At 36.9% G+C, this 25,689-nt stretch overlaps 2 protein-coding genes across 7 annotated transcripts in view; one reads left to right on the top strand and one right to left on the bottom strand.

Annotated features, from left to right (window-relative positions):
* rufy3 (RUN and FYVE domain containing 3) overlaps positions 1–17,886 on the bottom strand; it is a 32,652-nt gene extending 14,766 nt beyond the window's left edge. For 3 of the 6 annotated variants that reach the window (XR_001477540.2, XM_015339614.2, XM_069187015.1), the window contains exons 1-3: positions 17,372–17,886; positions 1,441–1,614; positions 362–479 (exon numbers count right to left, since the gene is read on the bottom strand). Coding sequence is in view for 5 of the 6 variants with exons in the window: in XM_015339614.2 (XP_015195100.1) it covers positions 362–479; positions 1,441–1,614; positions 17,372–17,633 (554 nt within the window). In the remaining variant the exon portion in view is untranslated. Of the gene's footprint in view, positions 1–361; positions 480–1,440; positions 1,615–5,079; positions 5,140–10,779; positions 11,386–17,371 lie in introns of those variants that run through there. The other 3 variants (XM_015339620.2, XM_015339625.2, XM_006627195.3) reach the window with 3 other exon arrangements.
* A 4,263-nt stretch (positions 17,887–22,149) lies between these two features.
* LOC102697725 (vimentin-like) lies at positions 22,150–25,045 on the top strand. The gene is made up of 3 exons (XM_015340175.2): positions 22,150–22,748; positions 23,220–23,888; positions 24,711–25,045. Exons 1-3 carry the CDS (start codon positions 22,283–22,285, stop codon positions 24,782–24,784), a joined length of 1,209 nt encoding a protein of 402 aa, XP_015195661.2. The 5' UTR covers positions 22,150–22,282; the 3' UTR covers positions 24,785–25,045.
* Positions 25,046–25,689: the final 644 nt, after the last annotated feature.

Genomic DNA, 25,689 nt, shown 5'->3' with positions numbered 1-25,689 from the left:
AATCCAGAACCAATGCAATTTGTCAAACCAGAACACTAAAAAAGACCATTAACCATGAGCTACAGAACATTTTTCAAATTTAAGAGGAAAAGAACTGATTAGTGCATTGCTCTTTTCTTTGGCTCTCTGCATTACAGTACTCTGTAGACAGAGAAAAGTGCACCAGGATAGATTTGGGATTTCTACAATGCTAAACTCACGGTGTTTCACAAATACCATATAACTTGTATTAATTCCAGCATATACCTAGTATGCCATCATCTCTGAGCATTTTCAAAAAAACTTTTTTATGAACAAGCCTGTGAAATGTAATCAGTTCCAGTAACAGCACCATGCCAGCCCACAATATCGCTTTGCTTACTTGAGTCCAGGCAGATCCTTAACACTGGCTGTGATTTCACCTGCTTCAGGGGTTAACTTTTCCACCAACTCCAGGGGTCCCCAGAAAGACTTATTCTGTCCAAGAAAAGTCTTCTTTGCTGCAAGAAAATAAACCATATTGAAAGTCATGTGGTAAATAGTATGCATGAATTCAATACAATACAAAAACCTGTATTCCTTCTGAAAATAATTTTAAACAACTTAAAAATAAGTACATTGGAACTCAGTTCTCAAAGTTTGAATCACAAAATGAAGCAAAAAAAATGTAAAACATCTTTCACTCTTTCACTCTCTGGCAAAAGGAGCATTCTTTCCACTGCTAAAAAAATTCACAAAGTATTTTGAGCATTTATGTCCTTTTCTACAAGTATAATAATTTGTATACTTGTTCAAAATGTTCTCAAATACAACTGTGTGGTAAATGAAAAGCTTTCAAAATAACACCACAGATGGACAATTAAGAATAGAGGAAAAAATGCTGCAAGCAATGTTACCACTGTTACATAAGTATAGGAATGCTTCATTTCAACCAATACAAACTGCTTAAGTTTTAGAAAAGATTAGAATGGGGCTAAAAGGTCTAAAAACAACGAAAGAAATGAACTCCAATAACTATGTGGTAAAAAGGAAATGTCCTAACTTCAGTGTGTAAGATCAGCAGCACCAGACCATCTTGTAACAAGCTCCACAAAGCATTTTGCACAAGATGTTTTTCATTTAATGTTTTTAGATTGGTTTTCAGGGAGTGTATCTTCAATTCTTAGTTAAATATCTACTGTATGCATAAATCAAACCCATGGATGGAAAGCAAAGATCAATTTCAGAATAATCACTCTTTTCCATCACCATTATCAAAATACAGTTCAAGACAAAATTTCAATACTTTTTGAATGCAAAATGCAGCAGTCCAAAAATATATCACTCCCAGTTGAGGAAAAAATGGGAGAAATCTTTACTTCACAGCACAAAAAGCAGCTTCACAACTATTTTCAAAGCTGTGTTACTTTGGCCCTGTTTGTATAAACCTGTTAACATAATATATAACTTAAAATATCATACTTTTTAGTCCGTGTTTTAGACAGTGTTCCATCACAACAAAGAACTGCTGAAGAGGAGCGTAGTCAGAGTCCAGTGTTCGCCCAAGGTTCAGCGCAGACTCTATCAATCCCTTTATGCTCAATTTAGCCATATTCATCAAATTCAGCCTTTCGATTGCAATAGGATCCTTGGGATCTAGGAAGAATGGTGAAAAGAGTTAGACATAAGGCACCATGTCCTAGAAATGACAATGGGCCAAAAGAATTCTGTATGTCTGACTTCAATGCAGCCATTGTACTTCATTCATTTACACCTGTGAAAACAAGGTCATTTAAGTGACATGACTATAAAGAAATACAGTTAAGTATGTAGAAAATTACATAACAGACTAAAGAAGAGCAAAGGAACAAGGTTAAACATTATAACACCGACCATATGGGACATTTTAAATGCAGAGACAAAGCTACAGATTTATGTTTGTACAAATTAAAAATAAAACATGCCTGCAATAAAAAAGAAGTCATTGATGCCAATGAAGTACAGTAACTGAAAATACTTCCTTGTGATAAACATAAAATGTATATATTTATTATCTTTTGTAGTTTCTTACACTACTTAAAAATTTTCAGACTGAATAACAGATGTTTTTAAATGTAATTAAAAATCGGACACTGGCTACAGCAGAAGCACAAATAATTGACCATACTACAATGATTAGAAACATCTCATCATGGCTGAGTGGCCTCACAATTCCTGTGATTGAAAAACTCTTAACAGGACTTGTGCTATTATAAATGACAACCGTTCTTTATGAACTTACCTCTTATCGTATGCATGATCTTACTGCTTTTTGATCGTTTCATAAGCACAATGATCATTATAACAATAAAATCCCACTTTATTAAAAAAGTCAGTTTTATTTTAAGTTGGCAAAAAACATGAACTAATACAAGTTACAGACGTACAGCTTTTCCATATCATTTCAACACTGTATGAACTTATACAACAACAATACTGCCAGTATCACCTATTTATTAATCAGAAAAAAATGCAATAAATAAATAAGTGTTTACTGTCATCGAAAATAACAAAGGTTATTTCTTCTTTCAGATTTTTGTGTGCAGTTTTTCTATGTTATAAAATATGTTAATAAAGGAGACTGTGGGACAACTTGATACAAGCAAAATCCTCAAAGGTTAGTTAATGCAAATTACTATGTTGATAGATATAATTCCCACTTATGTCCTTGATAGACATGGACTAAGGATGTGCATTTAACACTAAAGACAGGATGACTTTTTAGACGAGTCTCGTATTACACGTGAAAAAGAGTCTCTGAGATACTTCAAGAAAAAGTTGAAGGAGATTCTCTGATCTCTATAAGAACTAAAGGAGTCAAACATGACAGCTTATGAGAGGAGTCTTTTTATGTTATTACATTACACTAAATATTATACCAAACTTAAACAAAAAGATATTAAAAAACACTAAGAAAACAGATTTTCTGGACAAAACCGTAACACTAATATTAAAAGTAGTATTTGGATACATGATGTTCCAACAGTATGGATTCGCAAGATCTTCTGTCTGGATGTTCATATGTACCATGTACTAAACCTATAGATTTTCCAGCTACAAGAAAAGAGTTACTGGATGTTATCATCTATCATCTATTAAGTCCTTGAATTTTATTTCATTGTTTTCATAGAGGATTTGATCAAAATCATGATTATAGATAAGAAACATGTTCTGAAACTGAAAAAAAAACAAAACTGATATCATAAAGAGATGTGTAACAAAATTAAATTGATTTAATGTTAAAATGTCTTGTAATGGGACCTCCTGAGTGGCTCAACCAGTTTGGGGTTTTCGTAGTCATGAGTTGACACCTGAGAGAAATTTTGGATTCCAAATTGTTTGGGTACAGAGCACAATAATTGCTAACTTATTTTATTAAAAAAGGAAACTTCAGCTCCTGTAATAATCAGTTAATCCATCTTCAAAATCTAAGCCACCTAGAGTTAGGTGACTGCTGGACAGTATGTCTTTCTTTTGCGTACTAGTGTTTTGAACACACAATAACCCCGTTTTAAGTCGCTGTAATGGCTGACAAAACAGAAAAGGCTACGTAGTTGTCTGGTAAGGCAGATTTTCGATTACCTGCCACCAAACCAAACTTCATGACGAAAAATCGGTTTAAGACAAGACAAAATTAGAGCTAACAAGGAATCTTTTTCTGAGGAGGTCTGAGGAGGTCCTTTCTAATAACTGCATTCAATTTTAGGATAACTGATAACTATTTTAATTTTAGGAGTGCTACAATGTATTGAACATATTTTGGATGCAACTACCATTTGTACCTCCTCATGGGTGTCTTTTTGTCCCACATCTACTCTGGCACCCAGCATTATCTGCGTTGCTAGCTAGAAGGTGATAAGATCCACTGACAGCTTGGTTTTAACCTAATCAATCAGCAGGAGACCAGATGGCTCAACAACCTTTGGAATTGGAATTTTCCACTGATAATCAGCTAGGTCCTGCAACCAGCTGTGTCCTTAAAAAGTGGAAACCCTAAGAAATGGAGGGGTTAGAAGAAAGAGCAGGAGGAAGAGAGACTGGAGTGAGGAGCTTCAATACTTTATTTTTCTTCGACACACTGAATCCTATCTCATATTTGGCATAAAGTGACTTGGAATAAATGTAGGGGAAGAAGCTGTAATTTTCCAATTTGTGGAAATAATGCACATTTAACCTATCCAAGCAAATTTTGTCACTCTTGCTTATTTGAATGCATTTTTGGATAAGGGCTAACATTTGGATGCTTAAAAAGGGACTTTATTAGTCCTTTAGAATTTAGAATCCAGGGTCAAAATTAAATAAAAATGTAAGAATGGCTAATTTTAAGGCTACTGAAAACAATACTCTAAATGCACAAATGTATTTCATATTAAAAAAATCCAGAGTAATAAGTCATCTGAATAATATATTGAAAACAAAAATATATTATTAAGTTTTGACGATAAACTCATAACACAGGGACTTTAGACTTCAAACATTGGAAATACCAGATTTATCGACTTCAAATGGAAGTTTTGTTTTTTTATTTAAAAATCCATATCCTCACAAAATCCGAATTCCTAAAAAGACAACAGACAACACAATACATGTAACAGGAGTTACAAATAGAAGATAAATATATAGAGTACCACTGATGTGCAATTTTAACCAACAAATTATAAAGGCAAACATGTATAAGATAAGCCCAGAGAAAACTCACATGTTAAAATGTAAAGACTACTCTATGATTTAACTACACCAGACGAGGCAAGAACCTAAGACAATAACCAATAATGACCAAGCTCACTGCAGGTGTTTCATGCAATGTAGTTAATCAAAAGTCAACTTGATGACAAATAGTTCAATTATAAAAGAATTTGGTATGGTATACTATGTGTGAGCAAGGGGGATTTGCTTCATGAGGAAATGGAACAAGATATACTATGAAATGCAAAGGAATCATGCAGGTTCATCAGGTCCTGGCTCATAAGCATGAGGAAGACAAGTCAGAATAGCAACTCAATCAGCCATCTACACCCTAAATGGCAGCTCTGCGCGCAAGCTGGAATGGGAGGAGCTGGATGGTGATGCTGTGATACGCACCTTCAAACTCATCAAGCATTTGCATTTGCTCCAGCAAATCTGTGAAATCCTCCCATGAGTCTTTGCAAAGGGCAATGGCAAGAAACAGAAAAGAAAAAAAAGGGTAGAATGTCATGCACACCATGGTCTGAAATAAAAGTAACACTACGATTGCAACCAATGGGAAGGTGGTAATGTCTGTGCAATAGAGGCAATATAACAACGTAATCTTCAAAAAGTGTATTTCTCTCATACAGTATATAATGGATGGACATGGCTTTATTAACACATTCAGAATTTCAATATTCTCTAATGTGATGTGTTAAATTCTATTAGCCATGATGTTTGGAAGTTTTTTTTATTGCCTTAATATAGCAATGTAATAGGCGAGATCAAAATCAGGGGAAAAAATGTAAATCATTAAGTTCATAGTTTTATCTTTCCTCTGTAATAAATTAGGCTAATACAAGTTTAAGTACAAATCTTGCCCGACTATGTACTGTAAGTTGCGACACTGATTATATAACATGTCTATAAATATAAACTGAAAAAGAGTACACTGTGCAGTATGTAGGACAATTTGGATTGTTTAATTCAATTATTCACCACCACCCATGAGATGTGTAATTTTTCCTATTAGATTATTTTATTGAGCTCCCGTACTTGACAACTATTCTCACACAAACATTTGCCATAAATTGAGCTTGGCTCACTCATAAAATCCTTCAGAAATAATTACTGAAAACTGTTCTTACATAAAAAACAAACCTTGGAAGAAGTCGTGATTTTCTTGGTAACCAAAATTCTTCAAAGACTGAAAACAATCAGACTAAAATGCTTTCGGGCTTATGATCCATGATTCCATTCATTTTGGGAAGCTAAACAACACTAAGCTTCTACAAAATATTGTGCATTTTACCAAAGTTGACGTGGTTCCTTGTCTGCTATCATTTTTGTTTAATGTGATACACATTCAATAACATAAGAAAATACTGTATTTTTTTGTTTTTTGGGAATTTTAGGCACAATGATTCAATTTCATGTCAACAACAAATTATTACTGCAGATGTTCTCAAAAGGTGTACATTTTTACATCTGGAAAGCCATGTACAGCACTTACTGAATTCATCATACCCATCTAAGACAACTTTGAATTCTCAATTTAAAAACAAAAACCATTGCAGTGGTCCAAACTTCTGTGTGAAATCTCATTATATTGTAAATGAAAACCTATATTGGAAATACTAAAGAAGAATACATAAACACTTTCCATTCATCCATTTTCTAACCGTTTCTTCCAGTTCAGTGTTGCGGGGAAGCCAGAGCCTAGCCTGACTAGCCAAAGATGCAAGGCAGGGTGTGTCCAGGCTAGTCCATCACAGGCCACACACAGACATGCACTCACTCACATCAGGGGCAATTTCCCTAGAAGCCAGCTAACTTACCGGTATGGCTTTTATGGACTGTGGGAGGAGACCCACAACAACATAGGGAGAACATACAAACTCTATGCAGATAGCACCCCAGGTCCGGAATTTAACCCAGGACCCCAGTGGGGGCAAGGCAACAATACCAACCACTGCGCCACACAGAAAGGTATTCTTCTATAATGTCTCCCAACTGTGCTCATGACTAAAATGAGTGAATCAGTAATTTCATACAGTATGCCACCGTGTTCTGCTCCTTTAAGGAATTGTCTATCAAAATAATGCACATACAGATAAAGTTCAATGCATCCTTTATCTATGGATTCTTAGTGTTTACACTTAGTGTTTAGTGTAACCAGATTCTTAATAACACTTATAGAGGGAATGCTAACCATGAAGGTACACTTGATAAACTTCAGTTTACAAAACAAAGTAATTCACAGAATTACTCATTGGAAAAATGGCTAAAAAGTTGATTTAACAATGAATAAACAATGCAAAAAACAGAGAATCAAGGAAATAAAAGCAATACTATCCAAAACATGCAATGATATAAGGATGTCTCTTTGCTACACCTCTTTATAATTATATATTATTTATATATATATTAATTATATTAAGTTGTATGTGGACACTTCCGGTTATTCATCTAAGATTATTCACTCCATCTAAGACCACATCTGTTTTTTTTTATTTAAATGACAGATGGATATTTCATTTCATGTACTGGAAAACTGTAGAATTCAGTTAAAAGACTGTGCTCACTAGATTTTGATGTCTTTTTCAGTCCATTCCAATATATATTGCAAAGACTTTCTTCAAAAAGCTCAATCACTTTTACCCTTCATTTGGAATAATTAAACTCGAAGGATTTGTTTGCAAAGACCAAAAAAAGGGAGGAATGATACTGTGTAATTTTCAGTTTTACTACTGGGTAGATAGAACACTGTAGAAATTAATTGTACACCTTAAACCCAAACTGATATGACAGCCTCCATGTGTTGTATGGAACATCATCAAGTTAACAATGTTTCTTTTAATTAAAATATTTATCAACTATGCATTTTCCTCATAATATCTTGGGTATAACAATGTCCTAGTCTAATCCACACACTGCTGGCTTCATGGTGGATTTTGAAAAACATATTTTTATGCTTAGACCACATTATTAGCTCTTCAGTCCATAAAGATGCAGAAGACCTTTAAGAAATACTTGAATAAAACAGTCATGCTGTTGCATAAGTTTAATTCAAGCCTGTTACCAATACTCTGTTACTTCTGAAGGGCTTTGATAAGCCTTGCTCAAAGTTTGCTTTGAATAGGTTTGAAAGCTCCAATGGACTCAGTGACCATGTGATATGCTGAGTTCCCTAACGACATGCTAGTCTGGACTAGGATTGAAATAAAGCTTTAAAAACCCTAAAGGAAGCATGAACAATTGCTGTCTGACTCAGTGATTCATCATACACTGCCTTATGACACTGCTTGTTTCAATGGCATTACTAAAAATATTTTTTCCTTCTGTCAGATTTCTGACTCTACAAAACTACCTGATAAAGCTATAAAAACACAGAGACTGCCCCAGATTTAAATCCACTCTATTGTATTAAACATTTCCTGAGCATTATTGTGGTATGGTAATAAGATATGTGATATGCATTGGATGCAACATTGATTAGAAGATTAAAAATAGGTCTTAATGAATCAGTTCTTAATGTCATTGGCTCCTTTGATGATAATCTTCAAAGCTATGTTATTGGTATTGGCTTATCTCATTTTAAAGAAACCGATGAGTAACTAATGAGCAACTGCTATACAAGTGATGTGCAGGAGGAATACGGAGATGAGAAAATTATAGTTCTGTCTTCACAGCCTACACTTAGCAAGCATCAGACTAGCCTTATACTTAACAAAAAAAAATGTTTCCTCAGACAACAAAAAGGAAAAGAGTACCATATTAAATAATTTTCATTACAAATGTAGCTTTTGACATCCTGTATGCAGGCTGTCGTCATATTCTTTATGCAGCCACAGTCGTTTGAAATTATTAATTTCAGATCTCTTATTTACCCTAACAGCACTTTCACAATTACATGTCGTGATTTTATAGGGTAGCATAAGTACAGTAGGTAAAGACAGACTAGCTTCTTTATATCTTTTCTTATATTAGCATGCTTTTCCAGGTCCAAGTCTTTGGATTTTTAAAAGAGAAGAAATTGATTGCCCTAGAGTTTTCTTGCCCACAGGTATTGACTGTGTAAATATCTAGCTTGTCATACAAATCACCAAACACTTAGAAAAACCAGACACCCAATAAATATCTGAGTTTCTGTATGAATCATGGTTCTTGTAAGCATAATATAACCTTTAGATTGAAATATGTAAATAAAGAAGTTTTTTTTCCAGACGTTGACTAAATACATTTTTTAAGAGAGAGAGAGTGAAAAAAAAAATCACACTGTAATCACATTAGACTTTAACAAATGTAGTTCTTCCCCAACCATATATCATTTTTCAATACTTAGTAACCTTTGGTCCCGCAATCGAGGCTGTACCCTTGGGTTTTACACATTTCATGAGCCTCTCACCAGTACAGCATCTTTGGACGTCGGGGGCTAAATTAAAGGCAGAGAACCAGACAGAAGGTGCCACCTCCCACCACCACCTCTTGGAACACAGACCTAGCAGATGCTGCATTCGTCCATTTAAAAGCAATTATATTCTGATGATGTAGCTTACTTAGGCCAGGAAATCAAATGTAATTATAACAAGCTAGAGATTAAGACTCTTCATTTTGCATTTGAAAGTTTCAACAATCATATTAAAATGATCATTTAGAGCCTGCATAATATGCTTTAAAATGTATTCATGTTTAACAACCAAAAGACACAAATGAATTGGATAACATAACTACTGTAGCAGCACATGATTCAGTGAATCTCTACACTAGTTAGTAGTTGCTTAGTAGCACTTTGAGGTCTTCAGTTTAAGAATTGAAAAGGATAAAAAGGATTCATCAAAACTCTCTAATACAAATTCAGTCATTATACAAATAGCATGGAAGGACTCACATATGGTTTAAGCTTCTAAACACAAAACTGTACGACAAATTGAGAAGTGGTACCCAAATGCTGTATGTAATTTAAACAATATCCCAAAAATGTACTCTTCTACAAAGTGTGAAAGTACAGTAATGCACTAAGCATTATGAATTCTACAACTTAACCTTTGCTTCAATTGTGTACAATCCATCCTTTTCTTTTCTACAGACCTAAATTTATTAACTGTATCCCAATTTATGAGCAACAAGAATGATGAAGGCTAAGAAAAGGCCTGGCATTCCTAAATTACTATAGTGCTGTACACAAAACAAAAGATGGTGTGAGACAGCGAGTGTTTAAAAATGTTTATCACATCCAGAAAAAAGGATTAAAGGACTTGTTTTTAAATGCAATAACTATGTAAAAGATAAGCATTTAAACATCCAGCAAAAGATCTAGAACAGAGATCCGTTTAGAACAGATCTAAACATATTTCTCTAAGATGATTTTTTTTAATTTTTTACATTTTTTATTCTACAACCCATTCCTTTGAATGCTTACTAAACTACAACACAGTGAAGACTGAAATGTATCTGAAACTCATGTCACAATGGTAAATATCAAATCTGCATTCTGCATTTACAAATGCCCTGGAGACTACACCAGGCTTATTAAGATGAGTAAACAAGAAAAGTAATTATGCCGCAAGCTAAGACAATTTCTTCCAATTATGCAAACTCTGAATGTAATCATAAAGCATTCAGAAGCCTTCAGGCAACACTGACTGAAACCAAAATGCTAAATTTGTATACTTGTACACTATGCGTTATCCACAAAATTGTTGCTACCTCTGCATGAAGGAAGCAGAGCAAAACTGGCATCCAGGAAAGTCATTCCTATTATTTTTGTGTTACACACTTGTCAACACACTTGACAAAAATAAACAGGCATGTAATCTGCTGTCTTTTCATGTGGATTAAACATGTTTGCAAAAATGGGCTTTTCATGGGATGCCCACATGTAAAATGTAACACCTTTGCAATATCTTTGTCTTCCAAGTTTCCAGTGATAAACTCTCTCTCTTGATAACGGAGTTCTTTTCCTGCATTTAAGCCATTAAAACAAGACATTATGTAAAACCACCAAGAGGTACGCGTCAGAAATAATAGTACATGACTACAGTATGAAGTTCAGCTATCTTTTAGCTCCTTTTCGTTGTCATCAGCAACACACTGACATTTTTCACTACATACCTTCGTGGGCTGGCTCGGGGTCGGGAGTGAGAGAAATGTCGTTCAGTTCTCGCAGGCAAAGCCATTCTCCATCCACAGAGACCCGAAAGTTGCAAAGGTAAATGGTCTCCCTGGCAGCCTGTGTGATCTTGTCAGTGGTGGGGGTTGGGGCATCACTCTGAGGCGTCAGATCAGACATGATGACTCAGCTGGTACCACAACACAGAAAACTCAACTCTCCCCGATGAGCTCAGTGCCAATACACACCAAAAAAAAAATGAACGCTGTAGCTGTGGCAGCAGTCTTTACACAAACAAAACAAAACAGGCTGAAACCAACCTCAGCAATGCAGCAGGAGCACAAAGATTCTCTTTTCTCCCTCTATATCAAACCCCCACTTTGCTCCCCCCCCCCTCGACAGATGAGTAAAAGGAACACTGCTGTGACAATAACAAAGGCTTGCCCTGCTGTTCACCGAGCAGCTGCCACTATGAAGCACTTGGCCCCAGAAATTACAGAAGCTAAAATGCCTAGTGCTCCTGAAATCACAACCTTCCTCTCTCCTGGTCAGCCTGGTTCATACTAACAGGATTGGCTGTGCGCAGTGCACTGGGTGTAGACCAAAATGGCCGGCTAATAAGCTGTATTGAAGATCAAGAGTCACGTGAGCAGATGGGCTAAGCAAAAACAATTCCCAGGATGCCTCACTGATGCTAGGGATGCTGATGCAGGGAATCGCTCATCGCTCTCTCTTCCATCCCAGTCACCCCTGCCCAGGCTGTATTAATTGAAAGCACATTCACGAGGACAGATTCATAAGGAACACACACAGTGATAGTAGTACACACTGAAATGACTGAGGTAGAAATTAAATAAAATAATGGCTCTAATTTTTAGTTGGAGAGTTCAAATTCTTTTACCAGGTGTTTTTGCATCAGTATTTGTTAAAAAATGCAGTGCATAGAAAGCTGGCTGTATGTTCTGTTATGACCGGGAACCAAAATGACTAGTAGCCTTCTAAAGCTACTCTGTAGCACTGATAAAGCACTAATTTTGTAGTAAACCCACAAATGAATTCTTTTTTAATTGTATGCCATATGGTTCTAGATCTCCAGCATATAACACTGGATTACTGAATTTATAGTGCTCAATGCATACTTAAGTTCATAAACATATTTTAACTTTAGAGGCCTTAAATAATAATAATAATTGTGAAATAGGATTTTTCCTGTTTTAAAGGATATCATTGATTTAAAAAAGCCATGTTCATTTCTCCTCCTTACATCCTTCCTCTGCAAAATGCATCGTGCTGCAGCTCTGAAGTCTTGCTGACACAGTATCTAACCAAAATTAGACTGAACATAGTTCCTCATGCAGTTATAACATGAAAAAATGACTGCAGACATTTTAAGATGCTTTATTCCCACTAAAACCAAAAATAAAACCCTCTTCACTTAGAGAATGTATCATATTTTTCAAATGATCACAATGCATGTCATGTTTGTATTGTACAGCTTTCCTTCCACACAGATACTAATGCTAAGAGACCTTTGAACCTTTCAGCTAAAATCCAGAGTTATGTTATCACTGTTTTTCCCTGTGGGGGAGAAGGTTCCAAACAACAAAACAACTGTGGTGCAGGCTAAGAGCCATAGATCTATGATCTGTAGTATCCAATGCCCATCATGCAAAACAACAATTCTGCAAGTGCTTAGCTTTTAATCCGTAATTGTTTATTAATATTTAACTTTCATTTCAAACTCCAACAGTCTTTTCAGGTACAGCTCAAAATCAAACATTTAAACCTTAATATTAGCTATTTTTTTAGCTTCTTGTATTAAAAGGGTTATACATTCTAAATTAGCTTTTGATTCAGACTAACAAAACTAAAATAGGAAGAGAAATAAGACAGAAAATGTGTGACATTTTCATTTGTGAAAAACTCCTAAATATTCAAGGAATCTTGGTGCTTTCCTGAACAGAATCAGAGATATGTCACTCATTTACTAGTGTTGAACAATACTGTTTCAGTATCCATGTCCAGCTAACAACTGTACAAATTACAAGACTTCAAAACTTAAAAATTAAAAATGATAAATTAAATTAGAAACATCAGCTACAAAGAGACACTAACTACTGATTAGATAAAATGCATGCTTAATCAGAAAGCTTTAGAAAACTGAAACCTACTTCAATTTCTAACATTGATGTAATTATTAAGTCATACCTCATAATGTAGCTTGGACATGACCCAGACAATAAAACATGGCACAGATTTAATATGTCTGCAAAACTTAGTTAAGCAATCAAGTGATAACATTTGAGAAAGGATTAGAAATTTACACGGTGAAACAAAGAGAAAATAGCTAAAATTGGTTGTAAAGTTGTTTTCCACATTATGATTCTATACCAGATACACGAATTGAGGTCTAAGAGAAGAGTTCATTTATATAACTTGCAACTTCAGTGACAGGGGCTATTTCATTAACACAAATGTGAGGAATTTTCCTTAATTTCAAGCTTCGATTGTTTCAGGGAGAAATATTTTCCTTCAGGTCAGGAGGTAACATGTTACAGAGGTCAAATTACAATTCAAAAACAACTTTCAACAAATTACCCAAGATGAATCAGTCTTTTAAAAGTTTAATTAAACTCTTGTTCAGAGCGACATGTTATTTGTCTCCTCTTAGACATTCCTGAAATGAAGAAAATCTTGTGAGAAAACCAAAGGAACATACACTTTAACTGTCATACTGTATGGCACTGATTGAAAATTGAATGACCTTGCATTACTTTTAATATTCTGAAAATCTGTTGCTGATAAGGCTAGTGTGATTGAATTGTAGTCTATTGAATTACAGCTAAATTTATATACTGACCATCTATACTCAAACCTGTGTATATTTTTCTCCCGGAAAATTACAAAGCTTCCTATACCAACCTGTATTACATCTGACTAGTTTTGCATTAAATTAGCCTGATAGCTGTAACCTGTCAAGCACCTTATATTTTGCCTCTGGCATTACCATACTAGTACAAAACTGTCTTCTCCTGTACAGAGTCATTAAGGTTCTAAACATTTTTAACTTTCTGATACTATATCTATAATATTTTTCTTCTCAAATATTCATTTCATATCATACTTTCCAATTTACATTTACAGCTTTGTTTTCTTTTTTTACACCATTAAAACAAAGGAAACTCTGCAGGAGTTACAAGTATAGCTGCATCTGGGAGGGAATGCAGAATAGAACTTATCTATTTTTTTTTCTGTTACAGAGTCCGACATTTCATCATCAGTTAGTTTGGCTGGTTATTGTTTGCTATGAGGGAAAACACTACATTAATTTACTCTGGACACAGATGTAACTAACAATGATTTAGCTGTCCTTACAATGTAATAATTTGATATAATCAAATAATTTGTACCGAGGCACCCAAATATTCAAAAAAGCAGATTACATTTTTTGATCAGCACGCAGCAGGTGCACAGATGTATCTACCAGGAGAAACCCTTAAAACGTGCCCAAGCTGCAGAAGATTTTAAAAGGTTTTTATATGTTAGAAATGGCAGCACCTGGCAGGCACAAATTTGTCATACACAACATGATTACAGAATGCAACCCTGCTGTAATGTTTTTTTTACACTTTTACTACCAATTTCTGTGTCAAACCTAACATTAATATCACAGTGATGTCGACATTAACAGTGACGTTGTTAATGTCCCACATTGTGCTCCACATGCGAGACAGAAACAAGACAGCAAGTCCTATCCTGGTGCACTGAAACAATTAACTTATCTTGTTGCACATAAATTCAAATGGTTTTCAACTCTTGGTTGAATATGTTTGACCAATGTCTTTCCTTCCTCTTCAGTAATCTCAAGAGGAATCTTTTTTGTACATGAGAGAAAAATTATTTGTCTCAGCTCAAGTTTCCAATGATAAGCCATAAAAATATGTCCCTCCAACTAGGAGCACTATTTAGACACAGATATATCACACACTCCCCTGTCAACTGATCATATGACCATTTGCTAATATGAAGCTCCTGCCCTTTGTATTATTCACCTGTAGTATGTCAAATGAATCATCTGTGCTCTGAGGAATTTACAGCTACGCTATGTGATTTAATTCAGTGCTTGCACTAAAAAAGAAATAATGTTCTCCAGGACAGCCAGTTACAAATGCAGCATTCTTCTCTTTTGTTGTGTGTCTTCGTTAATGAAAACACAAATGTCAAGAGACACAACAAATGATTTTTGGCTCCAATACTTCCCCAGAAGGGTCAGATTCACTTGATTTCCAAACAAGTCAGTAAATGTGAAAAATCAACTTCACACAGTCAACTGCTTATTTGTAATCCTGTATGTGGTGGAATATTTTTCCCGCTGTGCCACATTATCGCCTCTGTGGCAGGGGGTACAGAACACCAAGCAATATGTACTGCAAGGTAAAATGAAACAGACACCATCACATCTGCAGTCATGATGCATTCAGACAGGTTCAGCTGAAGAGTGACGGCAGCTGAAGCAGCTACTCTTCACCATGCCTGGACACAATCAGTATATCCGACTGAGGTATCTCTCGGATCTACACTGTCCTACATCCCTGCATCCCGAGACACCCGAACGTCACTGTACTTAGGCCAGTTCCTGTGCAATAAGATGGCAACTCCAGGATAAGGGCATCAGAGCTTACAGTATGTCGACTTGGCATTGAATAACTGACAAATCGCAACCTATCGCTCCAGGACACAAGAGACGTTCCAACAGAAACTTACGAAATGCACATTGGCGCAATTTTGTGTTCAATAATCTACAGTTGAATCTACACCAGCATGATATTAAGCAAAGACAGATGCAGAGAAGGGTACCAACCACAAACAAATAGGTAAGGTTATAATACAATATGGAGATTATAGTATTTATTCGCTGCTACCCGACTATGCAACGCTATGAAAAATGTTCTCTTTGTGCACTAACTGCACCTCATTTTGCACAAACTTATGTTCTCACATTCATGCTTTTGTCAGACCTTCATGTCACAGCCCAACGTACAAGTAACTGCAAGTTTGTGGCTAGCCCACAGAAGCTCATATTCAAAACTTCTAATCACCAGTAAGTAACTTGTTGTAGACTAAGAAAAGTACAAGATGTAATACATACTGTAGGCTACATATTTAGACATTTTATCCAAAGTGTATAATAGTAACAAATATATACATAAAATGCAGTACTAAACCACACAAGACAGCTAAGGGATCAGTGCAGAAGTCATATTTTGTTAGAGTGTCTGTTTGTTCTGCAATGTATTTTTTGGAGATTTGGCTTTAGCATCAAACACATATAGGGCCAATTTCCCTTCAGGCAAAAGCCATATGACTAACTGCAAAACTCAAAGTACCAATGTAAATATAGCTGAAGTATGCAGTCAGAAAAAATCAGACTTCCGCAGAATGATCTGGAAACAAAACTCCCACCTGACAATGTCAACGGACAACAGTGGCAATTCAAGAACTAAAACCTTATGCAGAACATTTATAAAGGATGGGCATTTCCTCGCAGTAAAACGCTTGCTGCATTCTACAATAGTTTAAACCAAGTTGTTCAAACACGGTATTGCCAATGGTTTCACCAAAAAAACAGAACAGTCACACTCTTAAACCAGAGCCATTTAAATTATGCCACTTGTTAACTTAATCAAGCACTGTTGCATTACTTAGTTCAATCGAATCTGTAATATGTTCCCTGTACACATCAACGTCATTGCTTTATTTGCCGTTCAACACAAAGTCAATTAAACTAAAGTATTAGAACTGGAATACGACTGCACTGTCTACAATAAATCTATATTTTAATGCTTGTTTTGGGGCAAGGGAATAATTAATAACCAATGGCATTTTAAATGCTGTAAGAACTTTTCAATTCAGGATACGTGACGCATACGGTATGTCGAATACGGTGCTGCCAATAAGGACCACCAGAAAATGAATTTATCCTTCACGTACGCATACTTAAGATGATCTGCCAGTGGTCTTGTTGAGACTTCCATTCATCATTCGGAACAATGTTGCGTCTGTTGAATAGTCAGGAAGTACTGTGCAAGGTTACTCAATTATCATTGATAATATCAGGTCATTTAACAGCTTCTCGCAATCACAAGTGAAAACTCGCTACACAGTGTTAATAAAACTGAGGAGCTGTACGCACAAAACCAAAAGACCAAGACATTTTTAGACACCAGTCTTCCCAGGGGGAAGCTACGGGACTCCCCGCAAAATTCGCTGCACTCACAAAAACACATTTTATTCAAATAACTATGGTCTCAGCTGTGCGAGTTTTAAGTTTTTTGTCGGGTCAGAGCGCACAGCTGCACTTTCACGGTTCATGAAAGTGAAATTATTTGAAAGTGGAAATAATTACTCTTCCGTAGTAATATTTGCAGAAATACACTGTTGCCCCAGCGAAATATATTTTAATTTCAGTGCATATGTTACATACACAGATGAAAATAATAAACATTGCAAGCATTCGTAATTATTAGACTTTTTCATAAATCTTGAGACCGCAGAAAAAAAGAAAATTTGAAAGCCCATCCAAAGACTACTTACTTTTCTTCTTGGGTTTCTGAATCTCGAAATCATATTGCAGTGGAGGGGGAACCGTGGGCTCAGTCCTGCCCATCTGTATGCTACTCGCCGCGATTAGTGCTTCCTTAAAATAAATGACCGAGGTGGGAGAATGAAAATCCTCTGTGCTGTGTCCATTTTCATCTTGCTGTGCTGCAGTGTTACCGTCCTCCGCGGGATCTGAACTTTCTAAAACTTGCAATTCCCGGAGTTGCCCTGCTGATGCTGTACACTGCTCCGCCATCTTCAGCAGCTGCTTCTCATGTGACTTCTTCTCGCAAAAACGAAAGAAAGCAACGTTGCCGAAAAAATACTCATTTGTAATTAAGTGAGAACGGAACGCGTCAACAACTGCTTATTGTGTATTTTAAAAGAGGTATAACAAGACTTAAACTTACTGAAATCTCTTTCCTTACACTTCTTTTAAAAACTTAAATGTACTGTCTCAAGTATGACGCGTCTTGCTGTTTACCTGCACGGCTGAACTTCTCTGTCTCTTAAAGGCACAGAGACACTTTAGAACGATCTTCTAAAGAGCATAGGGCTGCAAGTATGTCGAAAGTAATCTTTTATCAAAATGACAATTGAAAGGGTTTCTGTCTGATCTATTGTTTGTTTTCTACATGCCTATCTGTTTTTATCTATTAGTTCATAATCACACATTCCTGAATGTCAAGTGAATCGCTGAGCCAGGAGATACTGACATCCCCCTCATTAATTAATAGCAGAATGAAAGCTGGAAGCACTGGGCAGTACAGACTGTAATCCCACAACAAACGGAAGGTTCAAAAGTTGTCTTTTAGTAGTTTAAATTAGGAAGTAATTTTATCCATTCTTTGTCCATACAAATACAGTTTATGTGCAAGCATACTGTGCTCAAAACCCCTGCAGCACAGGACAACATATTTGAGCAGAGAAGGATGTCCAGCAGCGCTGTCGGCGCTCGGCGTAATTCTATTTTCTCTGGCCCATTCATACGAACCACAAACCCCTGCATATCGATATGCATGTGTATTCTGTGTTTTTATATTAATCTGCTCGGCATGAATAATGGGAAGTTAAAAAAGCAAAGTAAGCAATCCATCATTTAATACACTGATGATTTATCTAAAAACTAATTTTGATTTTTTTCTAGGGGGAAATGTTAGTCTTCACAAGCCTTACACGTTTTCCGTACGGTATGCTAATTATAAAACAATCCACAAGGTGGTGCTAATGTTTTCTGTATCATTAACTTAATAAAAACGTAACATAAATTTACCTCAATGTATTCTTTTCCCATTATTTCAGGTGCCTTTTAAGACCTCTCTATAGTTTGTATGTTCTTTAAAGTGTAAAACTGTCAGACCATGCACTATTTTATATACCTGCTACAGTAGCATGATGTTCTAAATGTGTTTGAATGAAGAATAAAGATCTGTTCTTTTGAGTCAGCATTTTCAATTTTAACTTGATCTCTAAATGTGATGAAGCTGTTAAGCCTTACTGTCTTATTATTACATTCAATTCCAAAATAGGTTAAAGGTGTACACAATTATCTTCAATTTATATAATGTGTTTGATATATACCTGTCCATCTTTATCACATTATGATTATGTATAAAGAATGGTCTTGTTAACATAAGTCTGTCCATCCTTTGTCTAGTTATTGTTTCAGTACCTAACTGAGAATTGTGTATACTGTAGTTAAGGAATTCCCTAATCACAGTTCAGGTTGTGATCATGGTAGGTGGATCACATTGGTTTACTTATTTTTCAGTTCCTTGCTCTGAAAACTATCTTTCAGTTCCTCTCAGATTTAAACCTGTCTCCACCTTCTTCCCTTCAATCTAATTTCTTGTTTAAACACTAGTTGTTCTATCAGTTCTCTCACCCAGCACACAAGACTCTTTCTTGTTTAGCTGGAGTCCACACACCTATATAAGCCACACCTTTTCCAGAAGGTTTCCCAGAGCAGCAAATACTTCTAGCAGTCTTTCTACATGCCACATTTTTCAAACTCATGTTTTCATAGCCGGGTACATGGCACTGATAGTTTTTTCAAGATAACGGCAACGTAGCTTTTGTTGTTTTTTAGCTAGCTTTTTCTTCTCCTTTATAAATTACTGACTTTTCTTCCCTGTTTGTTCCCTAGTGAACTATGTCAACTGGATGAACCCCAGCCATGGCTACAAACCTATCCTCTTCTGTTGAGGTATTGGATGCTTGGGCACTTGGCAAGCTACATATTTTTTGATACAGAAAATCCACAAACCACCATCTGTGCTCCTGATAATTGAGTCCCCACAATGAAATGTTGCCCATTTTGAATGGATTTGGGGATGCAGTGATGCTGAGCTTGTACTCTAGAGTTAAAAAACACTTGGGTGGCATGATCCAGACAGAACTCAGCTTCCATTAGCCCCTATGTCTATTGCACAGTATGTCTTGAGTATGTAACATGGTTCACTGCACATTACAAAGGTTATGTTGCCACCTTCTGAAATCTAGAAAGTCTAAAACTGCTGTGGCCCTGTGAAAAAAATGTTGCCCATTTTGAATTATTTGAGGAAGTTGTGATGCTGAGGTAAAGGTAAAGGTATGGAGTAAGATGTTTTTACTCTGGTATGCATTAACCTGAATATTCACACTGTGGCAGCTTTGTAGTTCAGTGTGTTTCACTATGTACTTCAAAATCCAATAACTGAGTCAGTAAAGAGAAAAACCTGAGTATACATTTTTTTATCTGTTTTCTATTTCTTCAGGGATTTGGTTTAATTAAGGGGCAGTGCAGTGGTTCTGTGGCTAAGGATCTGCATCTGTGGTTCAAATCCTGTGGCTGGCAGAGGAATCCTACTCCTTTGGGCCCCTGAGCAAGGCCCTTAACCCCAACTGCTCTAGGGGTGCTGTATAAATGGCTTACTCTGTGCTCTGACCCCAAGGTTCTCTTCCTGTCTTTGTGTATCATAAAGAGCAAGTTGGGGTTTGTGAAATGACAAATTCCTAATACAAAAAATTGTATATGGCTAATAAAGTAATCTTAATTTGAAACTTCTTTCCCTTACCTCTCTTCAGAAACAACATGTTTGCATTTTAGCCTTCCAAAGCATCTTTAAACAATACCTATAAATCAGAAATGAAATTGGAATTTTCACTTGGCCTCAGAAAATATCGCAGGCACTAACTCATTTCCACTCTGCCTTTGGATGAATTGGATTGTCAAAGACCTTTTGGTGCCTCCTTAATTGGAATGTGGTCACCACATAACAGTCAATCACACAAGATATTTCTGGAGTGTAGGCAACAGTTATCTGAATATTTGCGAACTAATGTAGATCTTAAAAGTCTTTTTGAAATACACTTCTAAAGCCAGAAAGTTTACAAAAAATATTCTTTAATATTGATGTGTATATTTGTGTGGTGGAAGAACCGTGTGAAGAGAAACCTTTCACAGGAAACCAGTAACAGCATTGACACTAACAATAGGACAGTATTTTGTGAATGTGTCCACTAAGTGGACAATATTTCAGAAGAGAAGTCTACTGTAACTTTGTTATGATTAAGATATCCTTGCACATTTAAGTCTATGAGTCTCTACACTTAAAAAAAAACTCTGTTCTAACTTTTCTGTACCAATCAAATATTTTGGGATTTTAAACTGAATTAACAAGTTAAGTTTGCACTTCTCTATTCTGTCTGTGTCTACAGAAATGTGTCAACTGATGCTGAAAAAGATTAGTTTTGAACATATTCTAAACACAAATCACAACTCACACAGATAAATAATCAAGATCAATTCCATGCAAATTGATACTTGAAATGGCTGATAACAACATGTTTAAAACCACTTTTTTAAATGTAATTAAAACCACTGCTTTGAAGACTTTAATAAAGAAATTGTCTGTTGCTACCACATACAGTATGCTGTTGAAACTCTAGGAATTGACTTTTTTATTGCTACCATATTTTCACTGGTCACTATCAGAATATTCTGTTAGAAATTAGATGATGGGCCTTTTATAAGATGACAAAACCTATTAATATGCACTACCAAAACTCTTGAAAGGAAAATTTACATATTTTGTACAGCTTTGTCATTTCAATTCTGTAGTTATTTATAAATACCTTTTTACTGGACTAATTTCGGTTCTGTTGACAAATGTACAGTATATGGGGGCAATACTTAATTACATTACAAACAGTAAAAACTTTTTGGTGGCAACTTATCATGTCTTAGACAGTCTAACAGTCTAATAGTTTTCAGAACAGGAAATATCATATGTTTTCATATCTTCTCTTTTAAGCAAGATTTAACTAGTGGAAGACTTTTCTTTGGGACTTTTTAAAAGTGTCTTAAAGGTTTTCCTTGGGATATCAGTTCTTGAATTATGCACGGACATGCCTCTATTAAAACACATAACATTACTGCAGTGGAAAATTGTTGCCAAGACATTTTTCAAGTGTTGCCACAAGCACAAGATGCCCTTCCCTCAAGCACACAGCCCAAGCTGAGAACAAAACGAAAAATAACATCATACACACACCTGCAGGCATGTACCACTGAGGTGCAAAGCCGGGTCAGGCCATCTTGACTCCATGCTCCTCATGACAATGCAATTCACCAACAGTTAATAAAGTGTGTGGTGAAGGTATTGGCTAAAAGTCATCCTCCCAATTTAAAATGTCTAAAACCTGTGTGATTTTCAAGAGTAGCTGCAACATTCCTTGAGGCTTCATAAAAAGCTGCAGCCATCCACAGGGAGCAGCAGTCCTGAGGGTCATACGCCTGGAACATTTTTAAAACAAAGGACTTTGATTATTAAAACAAAACAGCCAACTCGAAAGCAATATTTCTGCTTCCCTGCAGACCTGTTACAGACAAGAAACCCTTGACGCAATACATCTCCATCCGCCATGAGGAGCACATCCTTTTCCCAGAAAACACTGACGGTGAGCGGCTCGAGCAGGATGCGGGTGCAGAGCCCCTCTCCCTCCCGCTGCAGAACGTCCTCGTACAGCCGCGGCCGCCAGGGGTTCCCGGGCGCCGCCATCGAGGTCGGCACGGAGATCCACCACCACCACGCCAACGAGAAGGAGGAGATGCAAGAGCTGAACACCCGGTTCGCCGGCTACATCGAAAAGGTTCAGACCCTGGAGCAAAGGAATGCCTCGCTGCAGGCCGAGCTGGCAGCTCTGCAAGGCCGCTACAAAGGGGGCCCCTCCAACGTCGGTGACGAGTACGAGCATAAGTTCAAGGAGCTGAAGGAGCTGATCGAGACGCTCACCAATGAGAAGGGAGCTGTTGACATTGAGAGGGGCTACATCCAGGAGGATATAGAGGTTTGGAGACTCAAGGTAGAGGAAGAACTGGCACTTAAAGGTGAGCCTTTTCTTTTACACCTCCTTAGCCTGCAGCCAAAGATTAAGTACTTTTTAATAGTATTTCTTTCTACAGTCCATTAATTGTCAATAACTCAGTAACACAGACACTCCTCAATTTATAAAAAATCCCAACTTGGAGCATACAAATTAAAGCACTACACAATATTATCTGCACTGTTACAATTAAAATCCTACATTCCTATGTTCTTGTAAATCTTTTGTATTGCAATGAATGAGAATGCTGCAAAGAAAAAGTTACCTACAGTATTTGCCAACCTGAAATAGTCAGCCTTAGTAACGTGCAGCATACCAAGAAATATCCATTGATTTTAAAACACTCTTCATTCTTTATATGCTTTAAGCCACACAACATCTTTAATGTTCAAATAAAATACCAAGACACCAAACCGGGATAAAAAAATGTTCTCTCCTCAATGTTTGTAACCTTGTTTCCTTGCCGTGAGCGCAGAGGAGGCTGAGGCGATCCTGCGGGAGTTCCGGCAGGATGTGGACAATGCCACGCTGCAGAAGGCTGAGCTGGAGAAGCGGGTGGAGCAGCTGGCGGCAGAGATCGAGTTCTTGAAAAAGCTGCACGACGAGGAGGTGACCGACCTGATGAGGCAGATCGAGGACTCCAAGGTGACTGCCAAGCTGGACACGGAGCGGCCCGACCTGGCCGCTTACCTGCGGAACGTCAGGGCCGAGATCGAGCGGGTGGCTGCCAGGAACGTGCAGGAGGCCGAGAAGTGGTACAAGAACAAGTTTGACTCGCTGAAGGAACACGCCAGCAAGCACGAGGGCCAGATGAAGAGCATGAAGGAGGAGATCACCATCTTGCAGAATCAGGCCTCCGAATTGCAGAGCCAGATTGATGCTTTACGGAGCCGCAACAATGCGCTGGAGCTGCAGCTGGAAGATATGGAGCTCAGTCACCTGGACAAAGCAGGCGAGCTGCAGCACCTCATCAACCAGCTCGAATCCCAGCTTAGCGAAACCAAGATGGAGATGAGCAAGTACCTACAGGACTACCAGGAGCTCCTCAACATCAAGCTGAGGCTGGATGCAGAGATTGCCACCTACAGAAAGCTCCTGGAAGGAGAGGAGAAGAGGCTGGGCATTTCTTCACAAAGCATTTCAGGTGAGTGCTTCCATAGAAGTGGACCAGACTGATTTAGGATGACTGGGTGACAGTTCAACATAGACAAAGTGACAAATCACCATGCATTCTAGGAGAAATCAATTTTCCAATGCATGTGATAATTCTAATTCCAACACCTGTTTTAAGAGTATGTCAGGAGACAGGAAATGAAAATGCTAATTTAGGGTTTGGGATGACAAACCTGAATGATTTTTAAATTATACTTTTGAACTGAAAATATTACTATCCATCTAATTAACACAATAAAAAACAGACCCCATATCCCTGTGGCAGTACCAAAAACAGGGATAAAGGATAATTAAACTGTTTTATACAGTTCAATCATCTTCTGTGCCTGTCATTTAATGGACATAGACAACCATGTTCTTTGAAGGTTTGACACACAAAACTGTTTGATGAATCATAAAACAATGTCAATGTCAATGTCTGGGATATAACATTGAAATAGGAGCACGGATTCTGTACAGGTGTGCCTGCACAAGTAAAAAAAGAACAGCCCCTTACACAAGAGGGTGCAAGCTTTCATACTTCAAATGCACGTGCCCATGCATATGGGAGTGAAGTAAGCACCCCCTGTTCATCTCAGAGTGCTGTGGAAAGTTGTAAGCGGGTTTCTGCATCTAAGCCTCACTTGAAATACCCAGTACTTTCTGAAAAGCGGTATTTTTAAGTGTCAGTCTGAGGGGTAATTGTACCGGTTTCCTTACCACAGATTCAGTGTCAAGGTTTTATAGCTGTAGATCTTTTATTGCAGTGCAGTAGGAGAAAAAGCTACGTTTTTGTTTTTGCTTCTCATTTCAGCTCACGGAGTCACAAAGGAAGAAAGAACCACCGCAGTGTCTCGCTGTGTGGAAACGGCCAAAGTCATTGCCTGAGAACCACTGGCCAGTACCCAAGCCAACCCACACTCTGCATGCCAAGACCTTACGGGGTTTGGTTACAACCAGTGTTTTCCCCAAACACAGAAAATCCAATGATGTGTGTAGTTATTACTAAGCACAGGTTCAAGTTAATGAAGAATATACCCTCAGTCACTGCCCAAACCCTCACCAATGTAACAACAATAAGAGTGTTCACATACATATATAAACCAAGTACTAGAGTGTAACCTCTTAATAAAGCTTGACTTAACTGCAGTAATGTTTTGGAGTATTTTTGTAGCCCTTGGCTCTAGGAAAGTTGCACAGAAACAAAAAAAAACATGGAACTGGGATTCCTATTTTTAAGGAGTCTTTAATTTAAGTCTGTATTCAAATCTGAAGTTCCACATTATCCTCTGCAATGAAACACTGGGTGTGATATACCATAATTCCTCATTAAAATGGTACTTTTTATGTATTTTACAAGAGAACATAAAAACAACCCATCTGGATAATACAACAGTACAACCATTTAATAAAAGTAATTGTCTAAATACTAACCGGTAGCTAATACAATCTTTTATATTCATTTATAGTAATGAGAAGAAAAGTCTCACTAATTGCTTTCTATAGAAAGCAGCTAAAATGGACAATAAAAAGATCAACGTTTTACTCCCTCATCAACACTAAAACATTTTAAATTTTTTATGTGTTTAAAAATATCTTTATCAATTTAGTCAAACACTTTCATTACCTAAGAGAATAGCGGCAGTGTCATGGTTGTAGGATACCGTTTGTGTTTCACTATTAAGAATGCACATATGGAAATTAAGTGAAAGTGCATTTCAAATTGAGAACAGAAGGCACTTCTTTACCTAAGAGGGGTTATGGGAGTATGGAACAAGCTACCCGGCATTGGT

The sequence above is a fragment of the Lepisosteus oculatus genome, chromosome 3 (assembly GCF_040954835.1).
Source record: "Lepisosteus oculatus isolate fLepOcu1 chromosome 3, fLepOcu1.hap2, whole genome shotgun sequence".
NCBI lineage: Eukaryota > Metazoa > Chordata > Actinopteri > Semionotiformes > Lepisosteidae > Lepisosteus > Lepisosteus oculatus.
Note: the sequence above shows the minus strand (reverse complement) of the source record. Positions and strands in the feature narration are given on the sequence as shown.

Coding starts and splice junctions, on each gene's coding strand:
- LOC102697725 (XM_015340175.2), top strand. CDS start 22,283: ATGAGGAGCACATCCTTTTCCCAGAAAACACTGACGGTGAGCGGCTCG. Junction 22,749..23,219: donor GGAAGAACTGGCACTTAAAG/GTGAGCCTTTTC, acceptor CCGTGAGCGCAG/AGGAGGCTGAGGCGATCCTG. Junction 23,889..24,710: donor TTCTTCACAAAGCATTTCAG/GTGAGTGCTTCC, acceptor TTCTCATTTCAG/CTCACGGAGTCACAAAGGAA.